Source organism: Perissodus microlepis, chromosome 5, assembly GCF_051167445.1.
Source record: "Perissodus microlepis isolate ML-2025 ecotype Zambia chromosome 5, ASM5116744v1, whole genome shotgun sequence".
Taxonomy (NCBI): Eukaryota; Metazoa; Chordata; class Actinopteri; order Cichliformes; family Cichlidae; genus Perissodus; species Perissodus microlepis.
Window position 1 is genome coordinate 27,853,632 of NC_140465.1, and position 23,021 is coordinate 27,876,652.

The following is a 23,021-nucleotide window of genomic DNA, read 5'->3' on the forward strand; positions in this document are numbered from 1 at the left end:
GGGTATTCCAATGATGCATTGGAGCCGGTCATGCAGATGGCCACCCCTCTCTGAGCCTGGTTCTGCTGGAGGTGTCTTCCTGTTAAAAGGAAGTTTTTCCTTCCCACTGTCACCAAAGTGGTTGCTCATATGAGGTCATATCATTGCTGTTGTTACTCTGTTTTCTTTGTATTATCATAGGGTCTTTACCTTAAAATATGGAGCGCCTTGAGGCAACTGTTGTCGTCATTTGGTGTTTTATAAATAAAATTGATTAAATTGAATGAATAAAGTTTGTTTCATGTGTCACATTCAACGTACATTGCTCGTAATTTAACAGTCACCACAATTTGTATCCGCAGTGGAATTTTGTTTGACTAACCACTAAATATCAACTAAGATTCGAAAAACCACCATAGGGCAAAAGCCAAGATACATCCCGGACGGATCGCCAGCCTGTTGCAGGGCTAACACACAGAGACCATTCACACTCACCAACGAATTTAACCACACTGACTAGATATCTTTTAGGTGTGGAAGGAAGCCTGAGTACCTGCAGAAAACCCACAAAGACGCAGGGAGAACATGCAAACTCCACACAGACTGGCCTTGGGTAGATTAGACCCCAGGAGTACCTTGCTGTGAGGCAACAGTGTTAAGCTAACCACCACACCAATGTGCTGCCTACACACTGATTTTCGCTTGTAGAAATATGCTTGGATTGAACAGATAAATTGTAGCAAATAATAGCAGGGCAATGCAAAACAAGAAGGCTGAGGCAAAGGACATAACAAAAAAAAGGGCTAGAACTTTTTGTCAGTTTTGTTTTAGAAAATATCTTCCTCTGTTAGAATACACTTGGATCAGGATCTGTTGGAGACACTTCCAACACTCTGTCTGACCATTTCTGTAACTTCCTAAAAATTACAATTAACACTCACACCCACTTCACAACATGATTGGCTATTGTGTGGAGGTGGTGACTGTACGCTGGGTGTGAATCTCTCGCTATTTTTTTCAATTCGTTACGCAACAACTTGTCGTGCTTTTCGTGAGTACAACTGAGTGTAGCACTATAGGTGTTTTTAATCAGAGAAAATGCACTGTATTATTAGCTGCACTTACACAATAACTTAAAACTGCAGACATTTGGTACAGGATAGATGCCAGGCCTCACAGACTGGTTCTGGTCCCTCTCTTTTAAAAATAATTATTAAAAATAAATTATTTATTCATTTTAAAATGAAAGTCTGCAAATGAGCTCCAGCGCCGCTTCATCACACCTGCTGTCCTATTCCAAATGTATTAATATGATACTATTTTTTTATTGCTTTGAATCATTTTCCAATTCATTTCACAATGAAATCAATCAATAGAGCTATTTGGCAAACTTTTTATTTATTCCCATTAAATGCAGAATCTAGATGTTTCAGTTATATTTCAGCCTCAATATTTAACCATTTTTCATTTATTAGATAACGTATTCAACATTTTTTTTCTGCCAACTTTTCAAATTTGTCACCTGCTGCTATTAAAGCTGGTTCTTTTTAATGTTATAATTCTAATAAATCTAGCCATTTATATTCATACTATGAACTGCTATTATTATTTTTTAGCAGTTTACATTTAATTTCAGCTTCACCCATTTCTTTTTAGCTGAGACATTTACAAACTACCACTAACTACGACTTTTTTGCCATCTATGACTCTGGTGTGCTTTTTCAATTGTAAGATGTATAAACTCATAAAGCGAATGTATCCTATAGAGTAGGATGCGATTTATAGTACCGCAGGGTACTGTAAACTATACTCCCTTGTTATAAGCAATCAAGTATGCTCTCTTGTACAGCATATACCACCTCGGTATACTCTGTATTTACTACACCTCCCAGCATGCATCAACTGGGGGATCCTGGATGAACAGCAAGAAGATGGATGTCTGGATGGTGTGTCTCCTCTGCCACTGTGGGTATATTGCTGCAGTAGAGGCTGCCTTCTGCATGAGGCTTTGCTGAGGAGTTTCAGTCACAGAGGAAGACATCCACAGGGAAAATGCTGCCTCCGATTGGCTGATGATCCTTTAAAGACTACCAATCAGACACCATCCTCATAGTGTGACTGCGTGTTTCCCTCTCCATCTCTAAATGTACTGTGTCAGCCTGCGCATATTTTTATGTTTGCAGCGTTGCATGCAAGCGTGTCTGTGTGTGTGCAGGATGCCAAAATCAGAAGCCGTAAAGGAAGGGGAGGGGCAAGGATAGAAACGCTGAAGAAATAGATAGAGGGATACACAGAAGAGAAAAGAGGACAGTGGAGAGGGGACAGATGCCGAGAGACCAAGAGTGAAAGGCACACTGAGGAGAGACAGAAAGCGTGAGGAGGAGGAGGAGGAGGAGACGATCTGCTGAAGGAAGCAGCAGTGTCGTTGATTTTCATAGGAGTCAAGGCAGCTGTCCTCTGTCACCGTGACGATGGGCTGCTGGCTTTCTGGACCATGGATGGGCGACCAAACGGTGAGCCGCCAAATACCTGCCTCACTGTTACAGATAATGCTGTAACAGTGTTTTATGATGTCTCATTAAAGTAGATGGAATTAAGCTTCATTCACATCCAGGTTTGAGTGCGTGCGTACGTGTGCATGTCTGTGTGTCTGTATATGCAGATGCAAAAAGGCATCATCATTTCTGCAAGACTACATTTTTGTGTGAGTGCGCATGTTTATAAATGGATGATAAACCTAATTCTTCAGCATTAAATCTAAATACTTTTTGTACGCATGTCGAATTTTTAATGTTGTGTGTATAACATCTTCATCATCTCCTGAAGACTACTGCCGTCCTCTGGCTACACACACAGGTGCCATTTTGTGCTTCTCGGCTCATGGTGTGTGTGCGTGTGCCTGTTTGCTAGTGTGTGTGCTAGTGTGTGTGTGTGTGTGTGAGTGTGCAGTTGAATGTAGAGGAGGGTGACTCATGGTTGTGATGTGCTGGAGTTAACAATACTGTCCATGCGTCTAATTCGATAGCCACTGAGCTGCATGTGTGTGACAGTGTATGTGTGTGTTTGTGTGTGTGCATGAAGCAGGATGTTGCTTGAAGGTATTAACCCTTTAAAGCAGCCATGGATACCATGTCACTATTTTTCATATTTCCTTTAAACTGCCATAATTCAGCTGTTTGGGTGTTGCATACTGGAAAAAAACTACCATCTTTCTGCAGGCGGAGGGTCTTCTGACCTAGTTGCGTAGTATTGAAAAATTGAGTCCGTTTGTGGTCTGTAGTGTGTTCACACTGCAAAAAAAACAAACAAAAAAGAAAAAACCCTACATGAAGTGCATTTAAAATGGCAGCGGGCAAGCATAAATTTGATTGTGGTGTTGATGAATGCAGTTTTCCCACAGCACATTACCAGATTATGTTTGTTTGTAGAACCTCATCATTCAATTAATTCTATCATGTCATTAGGGCAAGAAGCCACATCTTTAGTCCACACCACCCACTCAGTTTGTAACTCAGGTGTCCAATTTACACATTAGTGGTTTCTAAGCTTAAGGCCATGTATCCGCAATAAAATCACAAGGGTTTATTTTTCAGACTTGACAAAGTTCTTCCAGAGCCACATAAGGCCTGCCGTTTTCACAGGCTGTGAAGGATTAACCATAGCTACTGTTCTATGTAGCAGCTGTTACATGTATTATATTTAATCAGGAAAAAATAAATCCACATTAAGACACGTACTAACAGTACCAACTGTCTGCAGTGTGGAGTTCTGTTTTGTTCTACCTCACTACCATAGGGACTAAAAAAATTCTGTTGCTGGAGAAAATCTAGGAGTCAGAACCAATCCAAAAAGATGACGCACGAATTACACAAATATTTTATTTTGACCAACCCCTAGCTAAGAGTGATGCTAGTTATCCTTCAAGCTGTAGGCACTTTTTTTCCCCCCTCGAGGCTGGTATTTATAATCAAAACCAACCACTACTCTGGTTATTATTTTTTACCTGTAGCTGAGCACTATAGTTCTTTTGGAGCGCTTTGTTCTAACCCATTGGTGGCAGGACTTCACTATGCAGTTTGCATGTTGTCCCTGTGAATGTGAGTGGAAATAGTTGTTTTTCTTTTCCCGAGTCAGCCCTCTGATGACCCAGGATGTATTCCTCCACTCTCAAAGTGTCACCTGAAATAGGCTCAAGCCCACGTGTGAGCTCTAAAGTTTAGAAAATATCTAATTGAGATGGAGACCCTTTGTTATCAGAAGATTTCCCATTTACAATCAGACAGTTTGACGTGATAAAAATGAGACACTTACTGTGTTAAGTCTTAAGCATATACAAAGGTTATATTAGTTAATGAAGGCAGGATTATTAGGGTGAGTATCGAGCTAATGTTAATGTGTCCATTGGTGGAGATTAATGTGTCCTTCAATGAGCTTTGTGTCACATGAATTCAGCAGCAGGCAACTTTGCTAACATCACAACCCTTCTGTCTGTTTGCCTCAGATGAATGGGCGGAGTCTAGCACACCTGAGCCAAAGGGATGCTCTGCGAATCCTGGCAGCCAATCAGCGTCCAATCACCATGCAGATCAAGGGCCAGAGGAGGCGTGGCACAGAGGCAGATGGGGGATCCTGGGAGCCCCTTCCCCTTGACCTGAAGCACCTCAATCTGCCCCTCCCTCTGATGGGGGCGGGCCTTAACACTTCTAGTCCCTCTTACCAACACAGGTAATAAAACATATGATTTGTTATGTAATGTTAAGAGCTGTAAAACCACTTTGTCTCACAGTGATTTTAAGAAATGCCGGTATGCAGTTACATCAGATTTCTTATGACCACACTGTACTAAGCAACTAAATAACAATGTCATTATACTGTGCAAACATCCTTGTATGCCCTGAAAGGTTAAAAGGAGCCAGTATCATAAATAAATTATAGTGTTTGCTGCATCCCTGTGCAGTGATGATTGGAAACTGTTTAATTGAACAAGAAAACTAAATGCTTTACTGATATTTGTAAAAATGTAGGATTTTTAAAGCGAAAGCAGTAAATATTCAATTATTCCACTTTTAAAGACCACAGAAAATGACTTTTCTTAAAAGTAATGCAGTACATTACTTAATTATGCTAGAGAAAGTAATTTGTTTCACTACTCATTTCATTACTTTCTCATTACTCTGTAAAATGATCTAAAATACACTGTCTCATAATTATCCATTAACAATATAAACCTGAGGCTACAGCTTCACATACCAACACAAACTCCTATCCTAAAGAGGATACACATGGGATCTTTCTTTAGTATTTAAACATAAACACAAAGCTGACAACACAAAGCAAAGTTTAAAACCAGCCCGAAGAGACTTAAAAGCGATCATCACAGTGATTCTCTTGTAAAAACATGAACAGGTAGAAACTGAGGCTGTAAACATGACTGCCCATCATTTACCTGTTGAAGTTCAGGCTCTGGCTGCTGGGTTGGGGTCAGCATACACTCAGCTTTATAGGTTTATTACTCTAGATTCTTGGCTAGCTTTGTGCTAGCATGCAAATAACACAGCAGTATAATGCAGCTGTTTCTGTAGTGAAAGCATTTTGCACTTTACCATCAAATTCTTGTCCTTTTGTGCAATAAAATAAAAGTGTATCTGAAACTGTGTATTTCACTCCTCCTGCACAGAAACTGAAATCAGCTAAGTGTGTTTGTTTGATGTCTGATGGCTTGCAGATAACTGAGGAACCTTTGTAATGCAAGTAACTAGTGTGTTAAATTACTGCATTACTGAAAAATGTAATGGGATTACATTGTAATGTATACATATACGTGTGTGTGTTTGTGTGTGTGCACATGTGTCTGAGTGACATAAATTTCATCATCACATGTTGAGTACAATGTAATGATTACAATGATTATGCATGCGCCCCAGGTGGCAGGCTTCAACTAGAAGCCTGTCAGAATCAAGGATAACATGAATGACTACTTAGCCGTTGTGTCTTTGGCTGTTAATCGACAACAGTACAGTCAAAGGATTTTCAAAGCCGCTATCATATGAGCGTGCGGTGTTCCTGAGATGCCGTCACATGTGGTTCCAAAACACCAAGATGGTGATGTAAACACACTCAGGATGAGGTGTCACAATAGACTTCATGACCAGTTGATCCCGTCATGGTGACTACACCCGTCTCTCATACAGTCGGCAGTCTCATCTTTAGTTTGTCTGTGAACTGTTGATTGTAAGAGTCAGTTGTTATTTTTTTAAATGTGTGAAATAAAAATAAATAAAATAAAAATTAAAGTAACTGTGAAAAAGTTCAACTTAACAGACTATACAGTGAAACAGACACAAATGTATAACCATGTTATGCAGCCCGAAAGTTAAGGAACGTTACTTACTTCTTCCAAGGGGATGCCCACTTGTCCAATGAAACGTTATCCATGTTTGTTTTGAAGAACGTTAGTGTCATCGGACCTGTATAATTCCAAGATTTTTGCCTTAAAATGTCTGAATTCTGTGTCCTTGTCATCTCTTTCAGACATTATTACAACCATCTGTCTCTGCCTCAAGATCACTGTGATGGCGGACGGTATAGCTACCTGTCTAGCTCCCCACGGGACACTGTGGACATTGGTCGCCAGGTGATATTAAGAGACAGACAGACAGACAGACAGACAGACAGACAGACACACACACACACACACACACACACACACACACACACACACACACACAGAAGTGCATCAGAACACTTGCATCTAGATTGTCGATGAGGCCATATAGCACAGCTAATTACTATTTTTGTATTTTCATAAAACACAGCTCAGTAGCTCCTCTCACGTGGTGTTCTGTTTTGTTCTGGCTGACATGGTTGACAAAGCTCATGAAAGGAATATTAAATGGTCTACCAATTACACCTCTAATTTCTAATCAAAAAGTAAAAAGTAAAAGTTCATTTGCAATATATGGGTACCTTCACACTGTAGTTTCTGATTTGACCAAGAATGAGTTTAATCAGTAACAAATTGTATTACACATTCTCATGTTGTTTTGTCACTTCCTACATTACTCAGGATCTAGAACTAGCTGGCCGTCGATCAAAGGGACAGAACTGCCTGATGGGATGCTGCAGTACTAACTTAGAAGAGCAAAACGCCTGCCACAGTCAGGTATGTAAAAATCTGCTTTTCCATAAAATTTTTTATGTTGTTGTTTTAAACATATATCTGGCGAGTACGCAAACCCTGTTTGTTAAATCAATTATGAATTGCTTATACTTGCTAGTACTCTCTGTGCAAGTAGTAATAAGGCTTACTCATTTCAGTCATGGAGCTTCATTGAGCCTCACAGCTGCACCGGCTGACACGTTTCTTCATTAACATAAATGCACCCACTATTATTTATTCTCAGTTCAACTTATACTATCTAGAAATATTTTCTGTTTTAGTAGTGTTTATTTTCAGTGACTAGCTAGTTTTTTAATAGACATTAAGGTTTTTTTTTTCTATTTTTATTTTTTAATGAAACATAAAAGATCCACATCTTTCATATTAGGCAATATGAGCTTGTGGTTCAATGTTAGACAGACTGGCAACACTATTAAATTTGTTTAGATTTGTTAAAATCAAAAAAGAATACTGGCACCCTTCTTCTTTAGCCATTGATGCTGATTTAACAGTCACTCAGGAACTTTTAAAAGCAGGAACAAACTGAACAAAAGGCAAGTGAATAAACTGAGAATTAGAGCAGATCTCAATGCTTACCTTTAGTATTTAACAGTTTTTCACTCTACAGACACAATCAGTCAGGTTTCACTTTTTACTGAGATTCTTCACACATTTAAAACATAAAACATGTGGTCATTTTTAGTGTTTGGTGTCATGATCCACTGGACTGACCCTGCCTGTTTTTATAGACAGATGATGAGGATTTTATGCTAGAGAAGCCAATGGGTTTCCTGCCCCTGCACCATGAGTTGGACAGTGGTCTGGGCTGGACAGATGGCTCCCTTCACCAGGGTGACCTCTCAGGTCTGGAGACCGAGGAGGGAGGTCTAGAGGACTGTCATTCACATGGGGCCCTCGCCCCAGGAGGGTGTGGGGGTTTCGGAGGTGGTGGCTCTCCTTCCTCAGAGTCCTTCATTTCCTCAGAGCTCAGCGACTCAGGCTTCTATAGTGTAAGCACCGGGGAGTTCAGGCACTTCCAGAGGCTGCTGGAGAAGCGAATGCGTCTCTACAATGCCAGGCTGCAACATCAGGGTGAACCATGCGAAAGGCAGGAACGGCGTGACAGCTGCCCCAAGAGCCACCGTGAGCTGCTGGAGGCCATACCTGAGGCACTGACAATGCAGCCTCAATGTCAGCATCTACAGATTGGGATGGAGGATGGTGCTGGGCCTGTCATGGACCTGCCATCACGTGGCCTAGTCAGGTAATTAGAATATCAAATTTTTATCGTGGTGCTGGTTTCTCTAAGGTCTGTCAGATAAGTGTTCATAGTTAAACCAGTCTTATTTTTAATATTACTCACTTATATAATACCAGTTACAAATGATACCAATCTAACCGAAAGCCAACACACAAAACAACCATTGATTGCAATGTGATTTAAAACTTAAAAAAATTTAAAACACTTTTTTTTTTCAGAATAAAAAAGAGCTATGCTGCTTGGAACTCAAACATTTGTGTTAATTTACCAAAAAACATATCTTTGTAAAATACAACCCATGGATTACAGGGACTACACATGACCTAAAACCTTTTCCTTTGGTGCCCTTTTTTCATTAAACTCTTTGTATTTCCAGGGTTTCATCAGTCCAGTTCCACAAAGCTGATCGGCCCTGTCTGAACCGTCACAGCTCCAGCAGTGGCGCCCTCTTCAATCCCTCCCATACACACACTGCAGTGTCACGAATGACAGGCCCAGTCCTCTCAACCTGCAGCACTCCGTCTAGCCACCGGAGACCACTAGTGCCAGTGCAGCACCACCAGGGGTCAAGCTCAGTTGGGATGCTGAGGAGAAGCAGAACATTGCACCATCGGCCACCTCCACAAGAGTACCGTCGACGAGCCAGCCACCCAGCTTCCCCATCCTACTGCGCTGCAACCCTGCACCACTGTGGAGGCGTCGCACCATGTAACGTCTTGCCACCAGGCTTGCCAGAGGAAGCCGAGCTAGTGACAGGTGTGATGGCTTCCCACCCTGGAGGCCTGGCCCTCTCACCCCAACAACATGCCACCACTCTGGGGCACATCAGAGGTGCCAACAACCATGAGCGTTGCTATGACAACAACTCCAACAGCCAGCTCGCGCACCATGACTGGTGGCACTCACAAGAAAGAAGCTTGATGCCTGAGCCAATGTTGGTAGAAAGGAACAGAGAGATAGAGAGGGAACTGGAGCAAAAAAGGCAAATTCAAAAAGAGAAAGAGCTTGAAAGGGAGAGGGAGACACAGATTCAGAAGGAGATGGAAAGGGAAAGGCAGAAGGAGATTGAGAGGAGCCGAGTCGGAGAGCAGCAGCACCTCCAGAGTCTTGTCTTGCCTCCTCAGGCCGGTGACGTCAATGACACATGGCCAAAACCCGCCAGCCGTCAGTCTCATGGAAGTGGAGGTGGCAGAGGCCTCTACAGCACTCTGGAAGGTCACACAGGAGCTTGTGCTACAGCTGGACAGGATGTAAACAAAGGACCAATTAATGCAGGTTCAAGTTTAAACCACAGTTCTGGTCTGCAGTCAAAATTTAATCCAAACTGTAAACCCAACACAACCACACGAGTCTCTAGGAGCCAGCTGCTTAGAGATCGAGCCTCTCAGCTAGCGGATGAGCGCAGCGGGATGAGCACCGACGACGAGACCAGCACTGACATGCTGATGGGTCGATACTGGAGTCGAACGGAGAGGAGGGAACAATTTCTTTTGGCCCGTGAGCAGAGGCAGCAACAGCAGCTACAACAGCTGCAGGCCAGTAGAGGGACTGTACGAGATGTCGTTAGCAGGGGAGGACCCATGGTAGGAGGAGGAGGAGGAGGAGGAGGAGCCTCCGCTGATGATGGAGGTCTTCTGGACAGCAATGGAGTCAGAGGTTTTGCAGAAGGCAGGTGCAACACGGTCCTGGAGCTGAGTCACAGGAAGCTGAGTCGTATGAGGAACAGAAAGCTGTTGGATGACTGGACGACAGTAGAGGAGCTCCTGACTCATGGGACCAGGCTGGACAACCAGGATGACATGCTGTGTCCCAGCTCCCTGCTGACGGTCACCACTGTCTAACTGCATGGACACAGTGTCTAACTGTAACTCTGTGTGTGAATGTGTGTGACATTAAGCTAACAATACAACATTTTAGCAATTGTTCTTGTGCTGTCTCTCCGAGGCCAGATGAGACGATGATATTAGTTTTAACTACATGTGTCACTTACAGAGAAGTCCAGGACATATTTAGCCTTGCTAAGCACAGACTAGCTGCAGCTTTCTTCCAGTCCTTGCGTTAAGCAAGGTTAAACACTGCAAAGCCATTCATGTATTTTTTAAAAATAATCCAGGGCAACATGAGGTATTTACAGCTAAATAATCCTTTTATGTCTCACCCAGTTCAGCTGGTTTTTGATCAGTCCAGGATTTTGATATTTGAGTTAATTTATGATTGATAAACAGATGGCCATAAATTTCATGTCAAGCCAAACCCAAATTATGAGCTGTGAATTTTCATAGTAACATATGGGTCCATATGACTGGCATTTGTCCCTTGTGTACGTACAATGGCGCGTGCAATGTTTACCACACTCTGCTGTTCATACCTTTGTGGCAGCAGTAATGTGTAGTGACTTTGGATGAACAAGGTCCTCACCATCTCTGTATTTGAAGCATAATGATGAACCTAATACTCATTTTCTCAAGTCTCTGGGGAAGACAGAGAACAAGAAGACTGACAGAAAGTTGAATTGTTCCTTTAATGAATGTGTGAATGGGAGGGAACCTCACTGTCATTGCTGTACATCACCTCAACTGATAGCTTTATGTGTGGGTGTTTGACCACTGTATAGCACTCTGGACAAAACGTCTGTGTCAGTGCATGACGCTTGTTATAACACACAAACGAACAAGGTCAGATGAGTGTGTTTGTTTGCATCATGTCTTTCATGCTCCATCTTATGCCCCATTTATTTCACCAAAACTCTGATAGATTTACAGACATTTAGGTTTTCACTTAGATCCTCAGTCCAAGACGTTCGGGGAGCAATACTGTTCTACGTGATGCACCTGGCTGCGCACTAATGATGAATGCTTTTTTATCAGCACTACAGAAACCATCAACTGTAGCAATTCAGACAATGACAACTGAGATTTAATGCCAAATCCTAAAGGTTTCTTTTTTGTTTTTTAACAGAAACTGTTTACAATTCAAAGGTCAAAGGTCAGTGGGAGCTTTTCTAACTGAAATGCTAAATAGTGTGACCTGATTGACTGGCTTGGGCAACATGAGTAAAAGCATGCTGATCAAGGGGGTAAAGAGTTTGCCATGGAGGGTTTTCACAGGTGACCACAGCTTTAGTCTGTGAAATCAGTTGTAATAGTCTTTGGGAGTCAGTTTTATGCTACATTCACGTCACATTTTTAATGCCACGAATTACATGCAGCTGATTGGAATATTTGTCCCACTTGGTGAAAAGAGAACCAAGAAAGTGCCAATATAAAAAAACGATAAAACTAATGGAAAGCCATAAAATAAAAATAAAAGCCATTGCCACTGGCAGTTACATCTTAATGTAATTTAATAAGATGAATACAATTGATTCAGATAATTAAAAAGGAGCCAAGAAGGAGCTGCACATATTTGTTACCTTCTGGTAAGCCAACCCTTGTATTTTATTTTTGATTGTTTAACTATAGGTCACTTCTGTGATGAGACCAAATGATGGCAATGGACATTACTAGTTGGAAAAGCCGTGTCCTGTAGCTAGTGTTTAGGTAAAATACACCACTACTGCTGAGTGGCACATTCATATTGCAAAGATGTTATAACAACATTTCATTCCTTTCTTACTGACGTGATGTGAATGCAGCATCAGATTTCTGGCCCTTCCTGGCTCATGGGTCTCTGTTCTTGGTGTCTTTACTGTTGGCTGGATGTTTACAAATCTATCTGTGCACTAAATGTTTATGCATGTTTACTGAAATCTACAGACATGCGTTGACTTTGGTGAGAGAATTTTCAAGAAAAAAGTTACACCTCAAGACAGCTTTAGATTAAGTTTGCAGACTGCTGCTGCATATGGGTATAGACAGAAGGTTGCTTACACTCATCATAAATGTTATAGCAATTTTGGGCTTGTAGTGATTGCCTTGAACTGCTATTTTTTCCAGATTGGCATGATTGTAAAGCATATATCTTTATTGACCTCTAGAAACAAGAACTGGGTGCACAAGTTTGAATTTATTTAGGATTTCTCAAATCCACACAGGATCAAAAATAAACATACTTAGTCAGAAGTGCACATGCTCCCACACTAATGTTTGGTTAAATGTCCCTTAGCAAGTTACATCTCCACCAGACCCTTTTGGTAGCCAGCAACAAGCTTCAGACAAAATTCTGGCTGATTATTTAACCACTCTCCTTGAAAGAATTGGTAGAGTTCATTAAAATTGGTTGGTGTCCTGGCATGGACCCTGCTTTTAAGCATAGTTCACAGATCTTAATTAGCATTTAGATCGGGGCCAACGAATTTAAAGGTCAGAAGTTTAATTTAAACTTGTGCACCCAATTCTTGCTTTTTAATGATCTATACTGTACAATCTTTCCCTCTGGAAGAAGTACAGTTCACAGAAACCATTGCAATCCCCAGAATTACCATGACATTAAGGCCCATGATGACTGTATGTAAATTTGTGAACACAACTGTATGTCTGCCCAGAACAGACAGAGCTAAAGTCAGCGTCGACATTCCACTAAAAGCTGGTATGAAGCGTGAGTAAATCTGAAAACTTACTGATTCCAGGTCCGCGGTTCAGGAAAATGTGCAATAATACCTCAAGCTAGTTTTAATATGACAATGACGGTGTTGTGTACGCTACCTGTCAGGGTTCCATCGAATGCAGTAACTTGTTTTCGATTCAACAGATGCACAAAGTGACAAGTCACCACAAGTGTACAGCAGTCGTAGAATTTACAACAGCAACAGCAAAGGTTATGTATATATTTACGTTATTTCTTTACATAGTTTTCCATGAGAGGGACCTAAGAAAACAACTTTTTGCACATCGTTTTTATACAAAAAGTTTTCCCTACTTTTCTGTACCAGGGACCGAGGCCAGTGGAACGACTGTAGATAGAATGACAGTGTGTGTTAATGTTTTCTTTATAAACTAACATAGTGATTTATGGAGGAAAAAATCGTTTATTGTGATTGTGTTGGACATATTTCAATATTTTCTTGTGATGGTTTCAAAACCAATGTGAACAGTTTTTATGATCTTTAAAATCTTTCCGAGCTACTTTAGTTAAAAAGCTGGTTAAACCTTGATTTACTGTTTTCAAGAAGTGAACACAAAATGTGAATATTATTGTCTCTTTAAATGGATCAATTGAATTTTACTGTTGTTTTGTGTCATTAAGACATGTAGATATTGATTTTGTCAGATGGTGCGTTTGAGGACTGAGTCGGTAACAGGACATGAAAATGCCATCAGACGCCTCCAGTGGTTTATGATGTGATTCTGTAGGTTTATAGCTGTGTTACGGAGGCTGTATATACAGCACAGAGATGAACACTGTAGTATTAGTATGCTTAAAACTCACATCCACATTATCAGCATTCATGGATAGTGGCTCATTTTGGTCTGAATGTTAAATGTGACTTCCATGAATTATGATTAAGATAACAAACACTGTAATGCTTAAACGTGACACAGACAATACAGACAAATGTTTTCTGTCTTCTTCAGAGTGAGATGTTTCAGATATATATCAGTTTTATCTGATAGTCAGCTCCAGACCCTTTTACTGTGAAGCTCCATGAAGCTTGAAACAAAGGTTGTATGACTTAAATCTCAATGTTATCAATCTGTGAATATGAAATGAAAAAAGGAGAAATCACAGTTTTGCTGTGTTTTAAAAGCGAAAGACTTAAAGGCAGGAAACTCATAGACTACTTATTTTAGAATTTGTTATTAAATTCCTCATGAAGCAAAACTAGATAGATGGTAACACAGAAAAAATAGCCCTGTGAAAAAGTAAAATGGAGACATAACAGCTGATTAATATCCTTTATCTTGTAAATTTTGAAACAAGCTTCTCCTCTTTCGTGATGCGATGCACTGTGCTGCATTTGCACACAGTTCAGTCATGGCTGGATTAGCAATTGGGCAAGTTTAGCAAATGCCCAGGGAATTCAGACAGCCAGGGTCCACAACAACCAGGTTTACTCTGTATTATTTGGGTCTGCTTCATTTAATTTATCCCAAATTGAACCGAAATCTGCATAATGTGAGTGCAGTGTAAACTTCTGCTAAATCAGAGTTTCAGTGTATAGGTTTAAATCATTGTACTTTGTTTCTTTTGCTGTAAAATCTGCTTCATTACATTATTATTATTATTATTTTCACATTTCCAGAAACTAACACAAAGAACACCCACAACAAGATTATCTTAATTCATTATCAAAGTGCTGTAAAAAAAGAATTTTAAAATTAAATGATTTTTTGGCGTTTAAAATATTAAAAATAGTATTCAACCTTATGCTAAGACACTAATAGCTATAAGTTGTATTAAAAGATATCAGCTGAAGGTTCCAGTTTTTGTGCTAAACTAAGAGGATCCTGCACTTCACAGAAATAGCTGCTTTCTAATTAATTAATCTCACTCGGAAGAAGACAGACAATTTTTATTTTTATTTTTACAGAAAATTCAAACAGTTTGAAACCTGTTAAGCATTCAGTGAGGAAAGACATGAAATCAACCTTGCACCCTGTTTATTTCCCCGTTTTACCTCTTTCAGCTGTGACTCAAACACGATGACGAAGAGAGAAATTTTCCTTCTCACCCACCCCCCTCATTCTCTTTGCTTACGTTACACAAGGACACAGAGGGCTGAAAATAGCGCTGCTGTCCTCATGTGATGTGAAATTAAAAGCACACTGGAGCAGAGATACTTGCTGCTGGGGGATCTCAATACTTGTTTTACTCCATCTGACAATACTTCCATCCAGCTTGCAACACTGCATCCATCTGTCTGTGCAAGGGTACTTTTCACTACGACAAGCTTTTTGGAATATAATGATGTACATGTGATTGTAATAAAGAGATTTTAATTAGCTATGAAATTGTTGTTTTGTGCTTTTATTCAAGACTTAACTTTTGTTGGCGGTCAGACACAAGCAGTAAACTTCTGTCTGTACACAGCTGCTTTGAACAGGTGAGGTTTTTTTGAGCCTAGCCATTTTGAACAGATTGCTGCAATTCAGTCTTATATCACCTTTATCGCTACTACTCTAGAAAACTCGGCTTTCAATGTGCCTTTGACAATATGTGAATTAAAATAAATAAAGCCATTTTATCACAATTTTCAGCTTCAGGTGTTTTAAAGGATAAGAGGTCCCACACTGCAACCAATCAGATCACCATTAGTTAATGCTGCATTAATCCTTAAGTAAAAACAATGAGAAGTAAGGACTCTTAAACTAAGTAAGAGTCCAGCTGAGACAAAAGATTAAGACATCTAAAATTTCTGAACCAAGGTTAAGATAGAATTGGGTGTAAAAAGGAAATCCTGCCCATCTGTTTTAGAATAGTCTTACATTGGTGCGTGTTTATATTATAACGACACTGACTTAAACTTGATGTAAAAAACTGATGATGCTCGCTATTGTTGATAACTGTCCACTTTAAAAAGACTATAGGCATGTAGTCATTTATTACTGTATTGCTACACTTACTATAACATCATGTAAATAAGTTTCTTTTTTGTGATGTACATTAATTCAGTTTTTACCATCATGTACTTTGCTAAACGAAACATGTAAAATATCATAACCAGATAAAATGAAATAGTCTCTTTGGGACCAGTGCTTTGGCTGTCTCAATCTAGGCTGACTTCTCTCTCCTGTAAGCTCCACAGCTCAGGCCGGCATCTCCAAAGACAAGAATCCGATCAACAGCTCCCTCTGGAGGACGTGGGCAACTGCTACAGGCTGGTTTTAATATCAGACAAAATGAGAAGTTGTTTTTGGATATCACTAAAATCAAATCCTTTGACTTTTTTTCTTCTGTATGTATAGATAAGCATCGTTTTTGGATGTTTTTTTTCCGAATTAGTGTTCAAAGTAGTTTCTTAAGAAACAACATCACCCACAATTAGCACATAGTGTAGAGCAGTGTTTCCCAACCTTTTGGAGCCACAGCACATATTTTACATTAGAAAATCACATGGCGCGCCACCAAACAAAAATGTTACAAAATGAATGTTGATAATTTTTCCGTTTACCGTTTTTGCTTTCTTTTGACCACTACTCATGCTAGGGCCTTCATCTGGGTCGGAACTTTCTCCAGGACCCACATCATATTGACTACTTTTTCTTTTCAAATATATTTATCTATTGCTATTACTCGCTGTGTTGTCTCACTTGCAGCATGACTATTATGTAATTTCTACTTCATCTTCTTCTGTTTTATTGGCAGCTGGCAACCCATTTAATTAGAGCAGGTAGTTGTACACGGTCACTTAGTACTAATCAGGTGGAACCAGATAATCTTCCACGGCACACCTGATCATTTCTCACGGCACACCTACGTGGCGCGGCACAGTGGGTGGGAGACACTGGTGTAGAGCAGGGGTCTCAAACTCAAAGGAGCTGTGGGCCACTTTAGTTTTCAAGTACTACAAACAAACAAGAAAACACCCACAAATATTTCTGAAACTGCAAACGTGAACACATTTTTTTCCCTCACTTTTAACTAACTGAAGCTTTTAACTGAACTACCAAATAGATAAACTGGTACTCTCTTTCTGGCCAGACACGTGACATCGCAATTTTGTTTGTATTTAACAAAAAGAAATGCAGACATAAGTGTACACATTAGTGAAAACTGTTTTCTTTACAAATAACTCTCTCACTGAGCCAAACAGCCAATTCCTTACGTTTGTACTCTCTGCTCATATTGCCTTCATATTAAATAATTTTTTGCTTTTTAAAAAACTTATTTTAACATTGCACTCAACAACAAACGAATCTTCCCTAGCAAAAAAAGTAACTTCAAGGGTCAAATTGCATTATATTTCTTCACGTCAATATACGTGAAGAAGTAGGGGTGATGTGGGCCACAAGTGACCCCCGGGCCACTAGTTTGAGACCCCTGGTGTAGAGGTTTGAGGTTGTGTTAGGTAATAAGTTTCTCACAGGCAGTCATTCATCCAGGAATGAAGAACAAATGCTAGCCAATAGATCCCCCCCATGACCCCCCCAATAATCAGACCCAACCAATATAACCCCCCCAATAAAATTATGAATTATCTTGCATAAATAGGCTGTTGATTTTCTTTACTCATTCCAGGTATTACCAGCAAACTAGTTGCATGTTTAATCATCTGGGAATTTACCCGGGTTTATTTATTTATTTAGACAGAGATCTTGACACTGTTCAGCACAAAGTTACGCCGATGATTAGGCAGCTTTGGTAGAAAGTGCAGATAATGTCATTTTTAACGGTTTAAGTAACGCTGATGATGAATCTCGTAATCTTTATGTAGAGATGACAGTTCCTCTGATATTTTTGAGTGAAGTGAGAAAACGTACTGATGTGATGTACCAACACATCCTACCTTCCCTGTTTGTGCAATTCCTTTGAATACACACAAACACATCTAATCCTTTGCATTTAGGCTCACATGTCCTCTTTTAATTTGTTTTTGTTTTGTTTTTAAGAAAAGACTTATTAGAGGATGAAGATTGACTGTTGTGTGCACATAAAGAGATCTGATGAACTGACACAGTTCTTCTTGCTCTATTGTTAAAGTATTGAGTAGAAAGTTATGGAAATTTTAAGGAAACAAAAGGTGTTCCCAGATTAATGTGACATATAATGAGACACAAGGTAGTGATCCACCAGTAAAAGTGGTAAAGGGACAGACTGTGAGAAAGCACAGAAGAGTCCCGGTCAGATCCCCAGAGGGACAATACATGAGACCTTTGACCTTAATAGAAAGATTAAAATGAATATGATCACACTTAAGGAAAGCTATATTTGTCAAATCAGTGAGCTCAGTAGAAAATCTGGTGTAAATCAACACTGCTAAACAAGAAAAATATTTATTTGCAAATTTAAGATGAGTTGAGTCATAATATGTCAGTTATGTAACAATGTAACATGCTAAACTCAATGTAGTGAGCATAGAAAGCTCTAAGAACAAAATTCAAGTTGATTTGCATTCATAACCACTCCAGTGCCTGACTATTGTCCTAGGGGATTTGGCACACTTTCGAAAACAGCTGCCTCAACCTCCCCCTTCATGAAAACATATGACGCTCATCAGCATCCGACAGCATAAAGGTTTCATGATAATTAGATGTTCTAACTTCACCCAGTTGCAAAATGTAAACTGAAACGATGGATCCCAGAACGGTGGTGATGTCAATTTCTGCCTCTGTTAGAGCTCAGTAACCATCGCAAAAGCTCATTTTAAAGACCTTTGTAGTGCACTGACATCATCATTCAATACTGTGGGAATCTGACAGCAACTTCCTGCTCACAAATTCATACAGAAAGTGTATCGATGATGAGTGTGTGCCCAGTCAAAGTCATTGATCTCAGCATCAAGGCAGTGTATTACTATTTTCTACATGTCACAGTTTTCTATTATCTGCACACAGCTCTCTGAGTCTTTTACTCCATCTCCTCTTCAGTCCACCACCGGTCACCTGAAATCAAACTATTGTCCCCTACTAATATGACCAGTGCACATGTGGGAGACCAGATTTCTTTCCTCTTATGTCCGGCACTCCACTTGGTCAAGACTGTGGGAAACTCCAGTCAGACCAAGACCCACACATTCATATGGTGATGTGGGAGTATAAATAGGAGGGATGAAGGCAGCAGAGATCAGATTCTCTCTACAGAGACCTCTACAGCACAGAGATCCAGCCATGGCAGCTACAGTCTCTCCAGTAATGACTAATTCTCAGGATCATGTGACTCTAAATCATAAGGTAAATTGGATATTATCAGAATGTCATTCATTATTCATTAAAGATTATGTTTAATAACACTAAACCTATGCACCAGAACTGATTTATTAATGACTTTGTTCTTCTTCTTGCAGCTCAGAAAGCCTCTGGTGGAGAAGATCCACAGAAAGAGAATCAACAGCAGTATTGAACAACTCAAGTCTCTCCTGGGTCCTGAGCTCCTCAAACAGCAGCCAGACTCCAAACTGGAGAAGGCAGACGTCCTGGCTTCCTGCAAAGACTGCAGCAGAAGTGTCAACCTGTGGACTCAGCAGCTGTTAAGGGCTACTCAAGATGTATTCAAGAGCTGGTGCATGTCCTGTTAAAACAGGAGGTGGAGACTCAGTCTGAACCACATCAACCAGCTGCACATTTCCTCTGAAAGAAACCTGAGTGAGGCGGACTTCTCTCCTCTGATTGTCACAGCCGAAGACAAGAGTCCAGTCTACAGCTCCCTCTGCTGGCCGTGGTAGAAGCTCACAGACTGGAGTCACTACTAGATCAGCTATACTGATGATATTGACTGAATTCTATGAAAGACTCCTTCTTCTGTATGTACAGAAGGCTTTACTTTCTTTGTTTTGTACTTAACATTTCCCGAAGAAACAGTGATATCGCTATCTTTCAAGTAAAGAGAGAAAACACAGATAAGCTGAAGGACCAAGGCTTGGTCAGCTGGTTGGTTAAATATTTGAAAAATGAATTCTTTTTTGGGGAGTTTGACATTTAAATTTTAAACTAAGTGTACTTCACACTTCCTTGTCAAAAATATTTCCCATGGAAGTAATTAAATCAAGCATACCTTTTGTTTTAAGAAAGAACGTTTGACATTCTTGGTGTTCCAATCAAATCATAAGCTGACCAAACAAGCATATCCAGCTACTGCTCACTCGTATTTAAAGTAACACTGTACATTACATTGGGGTGATATGTGTTGAAACTATTGCTTGTCATTGACTCTTTTTTTTTTCTTAATTGACAGAATTTTAATTGCTTTGATTACTAAGCCAGTGTTTCCCAAACCTTTTTTGCTGCCCCCTCCCCTGTTTTACAAGAAAAATGTTCGCCTGTGCAAAATGAGTTTAAAAACATAAACAACTGTGGGATACTGTTTGTCCGTGATTTAGACGGGGATCAGCCTGATATTATTTGTATCCCGCTGTAACTTTACTGTATAAAGAGCTAACATCTCCAAAATGTCAGGAGTAGTTAGTCATTACAACAAGTGTTTGTGAACTAAAAATCAAGAATGTGGGATACTGTTTGTCCGTGATTTGAAGAGCCCAGCATGTGCTCCCGACAAAGGGAAAAGCAATTCTGCAGGGGAGACCTACCTCGGCACTTGTGCAGGTGAAGCCAAAGGGAAGATATGCTTCACCATATTTTCTAATCTTTGGCTTAGAATGAAGTTGGTTTGGAAACATATTCAGCTATGCTTCATCTCCTGCTTTGCGTTTGTGTGGGCGCCCTGTCCAAGTCTTTTTTCCCCCCCTTTTCATATTGCGCCCCACCTGCAATGGCTCTGCGCCCCCCTAGGGGGCGGGCCCCACACTTTGGGAAGGTCTGTACTAAGCATTGATGTGTTATTAGATCTAAAATCATGGTTCCTTTTTAAAGAGAAGGATTACATAAATGACACCATCTAGACTGCAAAGACAGCGGATTAACCAATTTACATAACTTTGTCATTTAGTGTCAAATTTTTCTTTGGTCTTGTTTTAAAGTGCAGTTCATACATTTTTTACGGCATATTTTCTGACACTGATATGAGGATTTATGTCAAAATGTTTTTGTATTTTGTAAAGACAGTTGATCTTTCACTCTCCATGTCCTGCTGATGTTACCAAGTTACAGCTGCGATGCATCATCACCATTATCTGTCTTCAACCGCAGAGTTTATGCTAAAAAATGTATAATTGAAATCAAATGATTTTGTGTGACATGTTATTTTTATTTTACAAATCATCCCGTATTTTTTGTGTTCTTCTTTTGTATGGACAGCATGTCATGAGTTGTCCATACAAACCTAAAGAACATCTATGCTGAAATAAAGAGTTTTGCTCCAAGTTTTCTCAAAAATGCAATAACAAATTAGGCAATCACCTGCACAGTTATTTAAGATCAAATCAAGGAAAAGGGCATTTTCAAATTAATCTGAAAAAATCTTTAATCTGACAAATTCTTTTATCTGTGTTGCAGTTTATAAATGTAAGTGATCACAAAATGACAAGTATTTTCATAATGTCTCACAAACTAATGAGAGATTCATCACTTTGGTGCCGTTCTTCTTCCCAGGTGGAAAAACGGTAAAACTTTAAAGATAACTAGTGTCTCCTGATGTGTTGGTTATGAGACACACTTCTATTTTTCTTCTTGTGAAAGCACCAAAAGGACAGAGTGTGGGAAAAAAGAGGAGCCTTGCTCACAGACCCCCAACAGATGCTGACCTAACCCTAAGGTTAAGAGGGTATACTCGAAAGCCTAGTCTTTCAAGTTAGAACTCTTTTAATTATTTATATATTATTGGCTAATATCAACCAAGTTATAAAGCTATGAAAAAATTAACCATGTATAACAGAGAGGTGTCCGGGTACTTAATAAAGATAAAGATTTCAGTGTTATGTATCGTTATCAACAGGACAAAAAGGTGCAGGTTTTACAGACAACTACAGTATGATGCTGAAACTCCATAAAATACCAGTACCAAGTACCAAATACCAAAGGAGATTAGTTTACTGTAAATATCAGAAGGTGATTCTAAAGAGTAAATATACAGTTCTTAATAAATTTATTAGACCACCACCAAGGTTTATGGTACAGCTGCCCTTAATGAACAGCGTTGTCAATTACCAAAATCTTTTTTCTTGCTTTGTTAATGGTTAACCTATTATTATGCAGAAGGGTTTTATTTGAAAAATTTTAATACTAAAATGTAATTTTTTTGTTATCCTTTAAATTATAAATTTACTGTTGAAAACAAAGCTGAAAAAATAGTAAAGCACAACATTATTTTTCATTTACCTGCATTATTGAACAAAAAAAAAGTTTTAGTTTTAGATTTGTCACATCCTGAGGTGTCTCATAGCTACGCGAAAGGTACCCTTCCGCATCCTTATGAGAGTGTTGGAGTGAGAATGAACGTGCTGTCTCGGAGAAGTGTGATGACTGAAATTTGGGTGTAAAAAGGCAATTGGTGGATTTGTTACTGTTAGAACAATAAATAATTGAATTTTTAGTTTTGATGGATTTCTAAAATACTTGTGTTTTCTTGTTTTTTATGAAAGGTGGTCTAATAAATTTGTTAAGCAATGTATTTATTGTTAATCTCAGTGTATGTTGATGTTGATATTTCATTGATGTTGCACGAATCCCTTATTAAACACTGTACTTCAAGAACTGGTAACGCACCTGAGTGTACAGTGGTATTGTGGATTTCTTTTGGACGAAACCAGATTTCTTAACGGACACTATATTTGCTACTGATAAATTTCCCAAAGATAATCTTTTTTCAGTTTTATTCTTTCAGTAGGCAGAATGTGTGAAAACTTTGTTTAAATTGAGTTCGAAACCAACATAGACTATTGTCCAGTGGGATTTGGCACACTTCAGAAGTAGCTGTCTCAATCCCTCACCCTCATTTGCAAAATGTTAAGGCTTGAACAGATGATGATGTTTACTTTTCTACATTTTAAGAAATGACAAAAAATAATGATCCAGCTCATAGACAGAACCAATCAGATCATTTCCCTCCAGATGGTTGGTGACGTCAGGCTCTGTCTCTGTTGGAGCACACGACCACCAAGGATCACAAAAGCTCCTTTGAAAGTCTTTTGTA

General features: G+C 39.5%; 1 protein-coding gene and 1 pseudogene across 2 annotated transcripts; both read left to right on the forward strand.

Annotated features, from left to right (window-relative positions):
• The first annotated feature begins 1,957 nt into the window (after window positions 1-1,957).
• LOC146387503 (uncharacterized) lies at window positions 1,958-15,289 on the forward strand. Its single transcript, XM_084929152.1, has 6 exons — window positions 1,958-2,492; window positions 4,481-4,704; window positions 6,511-6,613; window positions 7,046-7,141; window positions 7,888-8,402; window positions 8,776-15,289. The coding sequence occupies exons 1-6, from the start codon at window positions 2,451-2,453 to the stop codon at window positions 10,238-10,240; spliced, it is 2,445 nt and encodes an 814-aa protein (XP_084785278.1). The 5' UTR covers window positions 1,958-2,450; the 3' UTR covers window positions 10,241-15,289.
• Window positions 15,290-17,093: 1,804 nt separating this feature from the next.
• Window positions 17,094-22,749, forward strand: LOC146387504 (transcription factor HES-2-like; annotated as a pseudogene). Its single transcript, XR_014800286.1, has 2 exons — window positions 17,094-19,168; window positions 19,282-22,749. The product of XR_014800286.1 is annotated as a transcription factor HES-2-like (transcript).
• The last annotated feature ends 272 nt before the right edge of the window (window positions 22,750-23,021 follow it).